At 39.5% G+C, this 12,978-nt stretch overlaps 1 protein-coding gene across 4 annotated transcripts in view; it reads right to left on the bottom strand.

The window, feature by feature from the left end:
- The window catches only part of BCAS1 (breast carcinoma amplified sequence 1), a 128,909-nt gene that overhangs the window by 80,418 nt on the left and 35,513 nt on the right, over positions 1–12,978 (bottom strand). For all 4 annotated transcript variants that reach the window (XM_025398904.1, XM_025398905.1, XM_025398903.1 and 1 more), the window contains exon 4: positions 5,206–5,786. In XM_025398904.1, the coding sequence (XP_025254689.1) occupies positions 5,206–5,786 (581 nt within the window). The remainder of the gene's footprint in view (positions 1–5,205; positions 5,787–12,978) is intronic.

Below are 12,978 nucleotides of genomic sequence, written 5' to 3'. Positions count from 1 at the left end.
ATTTCATTGCTTCAAGTTGCAACTTCATTGAACAAGTTTCAATAATTGGCAAAAATAGAAACGTTGACTATCTAAGACTATGGGCTTTGGAGATGGACAATTTTGGCTGTGCCAATTTTTAGCTGTGCGTCAGGAATGATTTGGTTTCTCTGAACTGTTGACTTCTTTGTCTGTAAAACGGTTGAAAATACAGGAATTCCCTGGTCAGGTTTGATGGCTTAATGAGCTGATTTCTTCAAAATGATTTAATCACAGAATTTGACGTAAAATGCGAGAGGGATTCATGCTGTCCGAAATCATCCAAGAGTGGAGATATCTGGTTAGCTTCATGGAGAACCTGGCGCTGAATATCAAGTCAATGTTTGATAAACAGAGACAGAAAGAGACAAAGGCGGAGAAAATGGCGTTTGCACAGGTCAGGTGTTGGCCATATTGACTAGAGAAATTTAAGGGAAGGGTGGAAAATGCAGTTGGAAAATAGGCAGAGGAAAGATTGTGGAGAGCCTTAAATGTCAGACAAAGAAACCGAGGCTTATGGGCATGGACACTAACATTTCTATTGTTTCAAAAATAATTTTTCAACTTTTATACTCTTCTCACCCAAGTTAGGATTTGTGCCTTTGGTTATACAACTCTTAAATTAGAGTCAACTGTGCTATCTCTGTGAGTTTGGGTTGAGGACTATGGAAGGGAAAGGCAAAATATAAAAATAAAATATGAGGTAGCAGGGAGAAAACCCACAATACTAGTAATAGCTAATTACTCTTTTTTTTTTCAAAATGCAATTTGTGCTAAGTACTTTATATGGCCTATTTCATTTAATCTCTAAAAGCATGAACAATGTGAAAATGTGCTAGATACTATTATTATCCCCATTTTACAGATGAGGAAACTGAGGCTCAGGAGGTGAAGTAGCTTGCTCAAGGTCAAACAGCCAGTAGGTGACAGAGGTAGAGAGGAAACCTAGGCTACCTGACTATGATGCTTACCATTTAATTCACACTAAATACCATGTAGAAAAGGACTCTGGAGACCTGGGTTCTTTAATTCCAATTCTACCACTAAACAGTAGAGGCAGGATGAAGTTGTCATGCCCTGAGAGGGACAACCCTGTGAATTAAACCGGTGGGCATTTTGTTTTTATTGTTGTTAGGTGACGAATGAAGAGTTCCATTTTGGACACATTGGAGTTTAGTGAGCAGCCAAGTGGGGATGTAGAAATTCAGGCAGACACATGGAAGAGGAGGCAGCTGAGACTCATGTCTGGACTTCAGGGATGGATCCAGGCCAGAGATGTAAATGTGGAACTTGCCAACCCATAGCAGTATTTAAACCTTTGGGACTGAGGGAAACCTTCAAGGAAATAAGCGTAGTTAGAGATATCCAAGAAGTGAACCCTGGAGAAGTCCATCATTTACAGGGTGAGATCCAGCAAAGGAGATGAAGGAAAAGTAGCTAGGGAGGTGGAAGGATGCTGTTTCAAGCAGTAAGGTGTGGCCCACCCACTCACTGTGTCAGATTCAACTTGCAGGTCAGATCTACTAGGACAAAGACAGAGATCTATAGGATTTGGCAACCAGGGTGATGGTGGGGAATTTGCAACATCATGGCGGCTGTGACAAGAGCCTGAATGGAGTGTGTTCAAGAGAAAAAAGAAGGGAAGTGAAAGCACAGAATATTGTTCTTATTATTAGTAGCCTGAGCCAACCTGAGGACTGATGCACTTATCACAATGTCTCTTAAAATATTATGTCTCTTACTAGATTATACACTCCTTGAAAGTCTAGAAACATGATTTATTTTTCAAATGCCTTGCACAAGGCTGGTGCTAAAGTAATGCCTGTAGGATTTAATTACATTTTTAAAAGAAAAAAGATATTCTTCAATCTTATGAAACTCTGCCTGGCAACACTTTAAGCACCCCACACCCCCACTCAACACAAATACAACTCTGGAAGTACTGTGTTGATAACAGAAATTTGGTGGGTTTTATTTTTAACCAATAAAAGTCAAGTTTGCATTATGTGATTATTTTTTGTGTGTGATGAATCTTTTAAATGCATATCTTACAGCTCTGGTTCAGTTGTTGTGGGGAGAGGGAAAAAAACCTCATCCTTGCCAACACATTGGTTTGTGTGAATCACAGCTCAGTGAAACCTTTCAGGCATATAATTTATCTTTTCTTTGGCCTATGTAGTAAATGCTTCATTTGTTCATGAATTCTTGCCTTGTTTTAATTATGCTATGCCCTGAATGTAGTTTTATAAGGCACAAAAATAAGATTGTCGTTCTGAAAACACAGAAGATTTGTGTGTTTCCCCCAGGATGAAATGGTGGCATCTTTCTCCTAATTCACAGCTCTGTGGGTTTGTGGTTGGAATTCCAATCCAGCAGGGAGCAAGCCATAAAAGTGGGGGGAAGGGCTCCTGGAGGGGGCCAGTGGACGCGGCTGAGCCCAAGGCATAATTCACCCTAAGAATTCTGAATCAATACACTGACGTCCATCCATGCACAATGTGGTACTCCCACCAAAAAAGCCACTGATTGAGAAGTTTTATTCATGTTACTTTCTGAGGGTTGGATTGTCTCATTACATTTATAGAACAATTGCTTTTTTCCCCGCTAAATACAGAACTATGCAGCCGGGAGTCAGATAAGAAACCTTGACAATCAGAAGGCTGTTTTGTTGTTGTTAAAAATCTTTGCAGGCATATGCATCTGGATATCCACAAGTTCACAGGCTGAGGGAGAAATGGCTATTTCATAACTTTTCTGTGTTTCATATGTACATACTACAAAGTGGGCACTCAGTGTTTCAAATTTCAATATCACTGAAAAAAATGGAAATTTGTAATGTAACAAAATCAGATTCAGACTTCATTGGTGAATCTGAGGGAGCGAATTCACTTATTCAGAAAGGAAGACAGTTACAATTCTTGGGTCTTCTGAGAGATCATTGTAACTTGAAAATATTACACAAGGGCTTTGCTATATTAGATACCTGCCATGTTCCCAACACAAGCTCCCATTTTCTGACTCAAATCTCATTTTGGAACACATTCCACTCAAATTGAGGTTCTGTCCCTAAGAGTTCTTTTTCAATAAAGAAAGCTGAGTTAATAAATCACAACTCCAAAACTTTTCCTCGCTTTTCTTAGACTACAAATAGATTGAGTGTGTTGAGGTTTTATGGCTGAGTACATTGGAGGGCTGGCTATCCTATGCTGAACTGGTTTACTTAATAAAGATGGGGATTTGGATGAATCACTGGACACCTGTGCAAAGATGAGTAAAACACATTCCTTCATTGTCTTTCCATAAATAACTCAATCTTCTCCTAACTCAGCCAATGGATAGGCTTTGGATGCCCAAGCAAAAGAAACACATGACTGTTAAAAAATCACAACCTCAAATGGCTTTAGAAGACTATGACCAATAATGAGAATGGTTTCCCCACTCAGGCACAAGTAATAAGCAGTTTTTCCCTTATGCAGGAATATTGATGACCAGTTTACCGCCTCTGTACACGTAACTTTCAGGTCCCGGTTCATGCATTTGATGGAATGTTCCCTGCGCCATGGAGCCCAGTTCTCCTGGCGTCTGGCATTTCCCCCACTCTCTGCTCCAACAGCACAGCACTTGGCATCTTGCATTGCAATTGCAGGTTTCTTTATTCACTTCTCTCACTGAACAGTGAACTCCACCAGGGCGGAGACTCTGTGTCTCGCTCTCCACTGTGGTCCCTGTGCCTCACCTGTGCCTGGCCCAGTGTCACACTCAGTAAGGAGCAGATGCCTGGATGCATTTGGAGACTCACTTTAAATTATATGGCAAGCTATTCAACTGGCTTTTCGAACTGGAAAGTGCGTGTTTGAAGGGAAAATTTTTAAACTCTGAAAGAAATGTTGGAAATAAGCTCTGAGTCAAAATGTATAGAAACCATAAGAATGCTGACAGTAAGAGCCTAAAACACATGATCCCGACTATCTTTTCCCAATTGTAACCCTCCAGAGTGTTCAGTGGTGCCCAGTCTTCATAATGTAATTCTTCACAGCACCCTGGATGCATTAAAACCACAGATTAACATGATACTCATTTTCGTTAAGGAAAATAATTTACATACAGTGCTTAGAGTAGAGCCTGGCACATTGAATATTTTCGATAAAATAATTTACATACAGTGCTTAGAGTAGAGCCTGGCACATTGAACATTTTCGATAAATGACAGCAAGTGTAATTATTAGCACTTCGGAAGTGCAAAGTTGCATTGTTATTAAGACAAATATATTTGGAGTTCGTCCAATTTTTTCCTGGCTCTAAAGTCTGCTAGTGGCACTTAACTTTATTCCCAAATTTTGAAAAAATTGTTATTTTAAAAGTCTGTTAACCAAGGAAATGCACGCCCTAAACCTATAATGTATCAAATTTTACTTCCTTCTTGTTTTAAGGAGTTCTTTTCCTGCCTTGAATACAAACAAGCTCTCTCAAGGTTAAAAGCAAATGCTCTTTTTAGTGTCAAAAAGAGCTTGCCTTTGTTTGCTCAGGAAAAAAAGTGACTGATTCAGCATACCTTCTTTGAAAACCAAAACAAACAAACAAACAAAAACTCCAAAATAAACAAACAAAAAATCCCCCTAATTTTTACAAAGGTATTATGCTCCTCTTTGTTGGAAAAGAATTAGTACATTAAAGAGTCTGCCCAGAGCTGTAAAATCTCTTTATTCAAACACATACCATAGTGCAAAAGATAGTTAATATCAATTCAGGCCATTAAGAGTAAGAAAGGAAATGTGTTCCAACAAAAGTCTGCATGTCAACAAACTACAGAGACTAGGTAGCATCTTTTAGGAACCATTTTTATTCCACTAATGCCTTTCCGTCCAGAATCTATTGATCGTAAATGCAACCTGTCTACTTCCGCCTTTGAAAAATGGATGGACAAATTCATCTGCATGTAACTCACCTCCTCTTTTCTTTTACATAAAACAGATGCCACAGCTGTTATTGTTCTTCATACAGATGTTTCTACCCAGAGAAACATCGGGGTGACACTCTGCTACAATGTGCTATTTGTTCTAGACGGGTCAACAGCTTGCTACCTTGCCTAGGCCCAGGGTGACTGACTGCGTATGTGCAGTGGTCTTATCCCATCAGTGCCCCCGAGCATATGTTCAGAACCAAGTGGATACACCTTGGCACACTTACCTTCCCTGCAGGGACATCATCGGACTGCCTTGATAATCCAGGAACCTCGTCCACCTTGTCTTGATGCTCTGCCCTCTTGGCTTCCTGCTGGCTGTCACCTGGCACGTTTTCCTGTCCCTTGTCCAGCTTGAAGAATTTCTCAAAAAAGCTGGAGTCCTTGGGCTTGGAGGGAGCTTCTCCTCCTGCTCCCCCTGCCTCAGGTGGGAGAAGTGTGGGATCCCCGGCGGCAGAGAGGACCTTGTCTTGGGCCGGGGCGTGCCCTGGGGTTTTATCTGTGTCCTGCCCTGGTCCAGCTGCCACCGGAAGTGTCCAGCTCTCACTTGGGTCTTTGTTTGCTGGAGCTTTATTGGAGCTGACATCAAGCTTCACTGATCCAAGGGATGAATCTGTGGCTTGGTCTCCGGTACGTCCTGGTACAGGCCGAGAGAGCATCAAGAAAAAACGAGATTTAGCAGCTGGTGCCTCGGGTTTGGCCTCTTTCCCAAGATTCTTTCCGTTGGCATCCGCAACAGCACTTATCTCCATTGTCTCGGGGGAAGAAGTGGCCACATTATCCGTCTTGACACTTATTCCCAAGTCGACTGTAAACATAAACATAAACAGCGGTTATTCAGCCAAGCTGGGAAATTCAGGCACTAATAACGGACTCCAGACATTTTTTATACAAAAGCCATACTGCAAACTGGAACTGTGTTGTTCTCTGGTCATTCTGAAAGGTAGAAGTTAGCTCTCCAGATCTCCCTGGACCCTGCTTTTCTTGGGAGAGGAGAAGGCAAGGTTGGTGAGGAGGGAAAGCTACTTAATGGAAAGTCACTAGCTGCCAGGTGTGGAATGAGTGACAGTCAATGTTAATTAATCTTCTTTTATCTTCGTAAGAACTCTGTGAGCAGCATATTGTCACGATGTCAACCGGGAGGCAGTACAGCAATTAGGAGCTTGGGTTCTGGAGCTAGAACAAGGTTTCTCAACCTCATCGCTACTCACATTTGAAACCAGATTATTCTTTGATATGAAGGTTCGTCCTGTGCATCATAGGCTGATTAGCAGCGTCCCTGGCCTCTGCCCACTAGATGCCAGTCACATGTCCCAATCATGACAACCAAAAATATCTCTAGGCATTGCTAAACGTCCCCTGGAGGACAAAATCACGTTTGAGAAGCACTGAGCCGAAATGTCTGTTTGAATCCAGGTTATCTAACTTTCTGTACCTCAACTTTCTGGTAAATGGAGACGGATAATGAATCTACCTTGTAATTTTGTACAAAGATTACATGAGTTAATAGTCTTAAAGCAAGTACAACAGTGTCTGGAATATATTAAGTGCTTAATAAATATCACAAACATTAGTTATTATCATTATTCATGAGTGAGAAAACTGACAGTCAGAGAGGTTAGTATACCCTCCCCTGGCTGCCCAGTAAGCTAGTAAGCAGCAGAGTCTGGCTTCAGGCAGAAATCTGACTTCTAAGTTCATGCTCTCTCTGTCTTACCAAGGACTTGTATTAGCATAGACTGTTAAGAATATGGGAAGATTTTTAAAATACAGTACTCAGAAGGTTTCTCTTTGAAAGGCTGGAAGAGCAGATGTCTACACAAGAAGGCAAATTAGACATCAGGCTAGTGTGGAATTAAAGGTGTAGCGTTATCTGGCCAAGACTGTGTCTGTGGGTATAGGCGCCAACCCTTCCAGGGAAGGGCACTGTTTCCAACATCCACCCTTTCTCCTTTGACCTCTGCCTTGACCTACATTAACGATAAAAGGGTCCTTCTTTTCTAGGACCCTATTATAAATGAGTGTAATAGTCAGGAAAAAAAGAACACCAAGAATGTTGGGATCCCAGTTAAAGATGAAGATTCTCTACTGATAGGCTGTGTGATAATGGGTAAATCACCAAAAATCTTTGAGTCTCTTCATTTGTAAAATGGGAATATTGATAGTCTCCTGCAAGGCTGTTGTAATGCTTAAAGAAGAAAAGTCATGCAAAGGATCTGGCACAATGCCTTTTCCATAATAGGTGCTTTGTAATTGACAGATACTGTGATATCTTTTCAGGTTTCTCACATGCCTTTGACAACGTTGCATTTTGCTTGATACATCTGTAGTCAGACACTTTTTAATATGTTTGCAGGAAGACAGAAAAAGAAAGGGAAGAATTGAGATTTCTTTGATCTATTCATATTGCTCATTAATATGTAGTGAGAAATACATACACACACACACACACACGTGCCTCCATTAGCAATTATTTTTGCCAAACTCTAGTGTCTTCGCAGTGTCTAAAGAACAAACAAAAAAGAGGGAAGAGTGAGCTGGATTAAGCATTGAGGGACAGGGAAGAAATCGTCTGGGGGCAAGCCCAGGGATGAATGTTAGGGGTTTCTCATAAACCTGAAACTGAAGGAAATCACCCTGTCAGCACATTGATCTTCTAGCTCTTCTTAACCTTTTTTTCTGTGATTCAGGAATTTATAATGATGGCAAATACTATACTAAAGAAGAAAAAAAGAGGGAGAATAAGTAAGTGATAGGTGGATGCATCAGGGTATAAAGTTAGCAAGTAAGGCTGAAGTGCCAGAGTGAATATAAATGAATTGTCGGAATGGCCCATGCCAGGAGAAGAAAGAATGGTTGACAAAAAGGGAAATGCTAAGATTCAAAACAGGGAAGGGCTTTTCAAAATGCCAAGAGCACCAACTTATTTCCTTCCTTTTAATTCCTCTCTTCCTTATCCACTGACTAGAAAGCAAAGGAGTTAGTGGTAAGTAAGAGTGTTATAGTCAGAGAAAAAGTCTTTGAAAAACACAAAGTACTTTCCATAGACAGCCTTTTTTATTTTAAAGTGCCAATATGTTGCTTTGAAAAAGAATAAATTCCTTACATCCAGGTATCTGGAATAGACTTCAATGCATTTAGTGATTATAACAAATCCAAACAGTAGCACTTGATATAAGAAAATGGGTAAAGTGTTTTTGACAATTTGTAAGAACTTAGAGTTCTTAGGTGATACATTCCATGCAACTGAAGCTCTGCTCTCCAAATTTAGGTGGGTGCATACCCAAGTCCATCACCTGAGCTTCTATTTCCTTTGCTCAGATGCTCCCCTCCCAGGTGACATAAGCTAGACTAATAAAAATAAATCCTGTAACTTTTGATACCCTTATTAAAAAAGAGTTGCAAACCAATAGGAGGTACACTTGAGAATCAGCACAAATGAAAGTAGAACCTGGAAATCCAGGGAGCCGATGCCCAATTATGTCATTTAAACATCTAGATCCAGCTGTGCCTGAAGCTGAACTTTAGCATTACATAAGCCAGTAAATCACTCTTCCCCAGCTTATGCCAGTTTAAATTGAATACATTCGCAGTGACTTTGAGAGAATTCCAGGGAATTGATCAGTCCAAAGCCTACCAAATCTATGATTGATTGGGGTATCTGAAAGAGATAGAGGGAATGGAATCAACTTGAAAAACATATTTCAGAAGTTCATACCTGAAAACTTCCCCAACCTAGCTAGAGGGGCCAACATTCAAATTCAGGAAATGCAGAGAACCCCAGTAAGATACTCCACAAAAGGATCTTCCCCAAGACATAATCATCAGATTCTCCAAAGTTGAAATGAAAGAAAAAATGCTAAAGGCAACTAGAGAGAAAGGCCTGGTCACCTAAAAAGGGAAGCACAGACTTACAGTGGACCTCTCAGTGGAAACCCTACAAGCCAGAAAAGACTGAGGACTAATATTCAACATTCTTAAATGAAAGAAATTCCAACCCAGAATTTCATATCTGGCCAAACTAAGCTTCATAAGCAAAAGAGAAATAAGATGCTTTTCAGACAAGCAAATGCTGAGGGAATTTGTGACCATCAGACCTGCCTTGCAACGGTTCCTAAAGGAAGCACTAAATATGGAAAGACCATTACCAGACACTACAAAAACACACTGAAGTACACAGACCAGTGACATTGTAAAGCAACTACATAAACAAGTCTGCAAAATAACCAGCCAACATCCTGATGACAGTATAAATTGACACATATCAATACTGACCTTAAATGTAAATGGGCAAAATGATCCCATTAAAAGACATAAAGTGGCAGGCTGGATAAAGAACCAAGAACCATTGGTATACTGTCTTCAAGAGACTCATCTCCTATGCAATGACACACATAGGCTCAAAATAAAGGGATGGGGAAAAATCTACCAAGCAAATAGAAAACAGAATAAAATAGGGATTGCAATCCTAGTTGCTGACAAAGTAGACCTTAAACCAACAAAGGTCAGTAGAGAAAAATATGGGCATTACTTAATGATAAAGTGTTCAATTAAACAAGAGGATACAACTATCCTGAGTATATATGCAACCAACACAGGAACACCCAGATTCATAAAGCAAGTTTATGGAGACCTTCAAACAGACTGAGACCCCCACACAATAGTAGTGGAAGACTTTAATACCCCATGACAATGTTAGACAGATCATTGAGACAGGAAATTAACAAAGATATTCAAAACCTAACTCAGCACTAAATCAAATGGCCCTGAGAGATATCAACAGGACTGTCCCACTTAAAACCATACAATTACATGGTAATTGAATGACCTGCTCCTGAACGACTTTTGGGTAAATTATAAAATTAAGGCAGAAATCAATACGTTTTTTGAACTACTGGGAACAAAGACACAACGTACCATCTCTGGGACACAGCTAAGGCAGTGTTAAGAGGGAAATTTACAGCACTAAATGTCCTCATCAAAAAGTTAGAAAGAGTTCATGCGAACAATCTAACCTCATAACTAGAGGAACTAGAGAACTGAGAGCAAAAAAATCCCAAAGATAGCAGAAGACAATAAATAACCAAAATTAGAGCTGAGCTGAAGGAGATTGAGACATGAAAAACCATTCAAAAGATCAACGAATTCAGGAGCTGTTTTTTTGTTTGAAAAAAGTTAATAAAATAGACAATTAGCTAGAGTAATAAAGAAGAGAAGAGAGAAGATTCAAGTAAGCACAATCAGAAACGACAAGGGGGATATTACCACTGACCCCACGGAAGTACAAACAACCATCAGAGAATATTATGAACATCTCTATGCACATAAACTAGAAAATCTAGAAGAAATGGATAAATTTCTGGACATATACACCCTTCCAAGACTGTACCAGGAAGAAATTGAATCCCTGAACAGACCAATAATGAGCCCTAAAATTGAGGAAGTAATACATAGCCTACCAACCATAAAAAAATCCAGTACCAGATGGAGTCACAGGTAAATTCTACCAGTTGTACAAAGAAGAGCTGGTACAATTCCTACTGAAATTATTCCAAAAAACTGAGTAGGAGGGAGACCTTCCTAACTCATTTGATGAGGCCATCCTGATATCAAAACCTGGCAGAGATACAAAAACAAAAGCTTCAGGCCAGTATCCTTGATGAACTTCAATGCAAAAATCCTCAACAAAATACTAGCAAACTGAATCCAGCCGCACACCAAAAAGCTTATCCACCATGATCAAGTAGGCTTTATCCCTGGGATGCAAGGTTGGTTTAACATATGCAAATCAATAAATGTGATTCATCACAGAAACAGAACTAAAGACAAAAACTACATGATTATCTCAACAGATGTAGAAAAGATTTTCAATAAAATTAGGCATCCATTTACGTTAGAAACTCTCAATCAACTAGGTATTGAAGGAACATACCTCAAAATAATAAGAGCCATGTATGACAAACGCACAGCTAACATCATACTGAATGGGCAAAAGCTGGAAGCATTTTCTTTGAAGACTGGCACAAGACAAGGATGACCTCTCTCACCACTCCTATTCAACATAGTATTGGAAGTCTGGGCCAGGGCAATCAGGCAAGAGAAATGAATAAAGGGCATCCAAATAGGAAGAGAGGACGTCAAACTATCGTTGTTTGCAGACTACATGATCCTATATCTAGAAAACCCCATAGTCTCAGCCCCAAAGCTTCTTAAGCTGATAAACAACTTCAGCAAAGTCTCAGGATACAAAAATCAATGTGCAAAAATTACTGGCATTCCCATGCATCAACAACAGTCAAGCCAGGAGCCAAATCAGGAATGAACTCCCATTCACAATCACCACAAAAAAAATAAAATACCTAGGAATACAGCTAACTAGGGAGCTGAAAGATCTCTACAAGGAGAATAATGAACCACTGCTAATTAGAGATGACACAAACAAATGGAAAAACATTCCATGCTCATTGATAGGAAAAATCAGTATCATTAAAGGATACGGTAACCAAAACAACATAATACTGGCACAAAAACAGACACATAGACCAATGGAACAGAATAGAGAACCCAGAAATAAGACCACACACCGACAACTATCTAATCTTCAACAAACCTGACAAAAACATGCAATGGGAAAAAGATTTCCTATTCAATAAAAAGTGCTGGGATAACTGGCTAGCCGTACACAGAAGATTAAAACTGGACCCCTTTCTTACAACATATACAAAAATCAACTCAAGATGAATTAAAGACTTGACTGTAAAACCCAGAACTATAAAAACCCTGGAAGACAACCTGGACAATACCATTGAGGACATAGGCATGGACAAAGATTTCATGACAAAGACATCAAAAACAATTGCAACAAAAGCAATTATTGGCAAATGGGACCTAATTAAATGAAAGACCTTCTGCACAGCAAAAGGAACTATCAACCGAGTATACAGGCAACCTACAGAATGGAAGAAAATGTTTGCAAACTAGGCATCCGATAAAGGTCTAATATCCAGCATCTATAAGTAACTTAAATTTACAAGGAAAAACTAAACAACCCTATAAAAAAGTGGGCAAAGGACATGAACAGACATTTTTTTAAAAGAAGGCATACAGGTAATCAACAAGCATATGAAAAAAAGCTCAATATTACTAATCATCAGAGAAATGCAAATCAAAAACCACAATGAGATACCATCTAATACCAGTCAGAATGATACTATTAAAAAGCCAAAAAATAAGACGCTGGTGAGGTAGTGGAGAGAAAGGAATGCTTATACACTGTTGGTGGGAGTGTAAATTAGTTCAACCATTGTGGAAGACAGTGTGGCAATTCCTCAAAGACCTAAAGATAGAAATACCATTCCACGCAGCAATTCCATTACTGGGTACATACCCAAAAAATAGAAATCATTCTTTTATAAAGATACATGCATGCATATGTTCACTGCAGCACTATTTACAATAGCAAAGACATGGAATCAACCTAAATACCCACCAATGATAACCTGGATGAAGAAAATGTGGTAAATGTACACCATGGAATACTATGTAGCCATAAAAAAGAACAAGATCATGTCCTTTGCAGGAACATGAATGGAGCTGGAGGCCATTATCCTTAGCAAAGTAATGCAGAAAAAGAAAATCAAATACTGCATGTTCTCACTTATAAATGGGAGCTAAATGATAAGAACACATGGCCACACAGGGGGAGAAACAAACACTGGGGTCCATTGGAGGGTGGCGGGTGGGAGGAGGGAGAGGATCAGGAAAAATAAATAACTAATAGATATTATTTCATCACCCAGGTATTAATAATACCTATTTCATCACCCAGGCTTGATACCTGGGTGATGAAATAATCTGTATAACAAACCCCCATGACACAAATTTACCTATATAACAAACCTGCCCGTGTACCCCTGAACTTAAAAGTTAAAAAAATGCAAAAAGATGACATACCAAAGAGATGTTACTTTTCATTTTTAAAAAATCAAAGAATTTAAGGA

The sequence above is a fragment of the Theropithecus gelada genome, chromosome 10, assembly GCF_003255815.1.
Source record: "Theropithecus gelada isolate Dixy chromosome 10, Tgel_1.0, whole genome shotgun sequence".
Taxonomy (NCBI): domain Eukaryota; kingdom Metazoa; phylum Chordata; class Mammalia; order Primates; family Cercopithecidae; genus Theropithecus; species Theropithecus gelada.
Note: the sequence above shows the minus strand (reverse complement) of the source record. Positions and strands in the feature narration are given on the sequence as shown.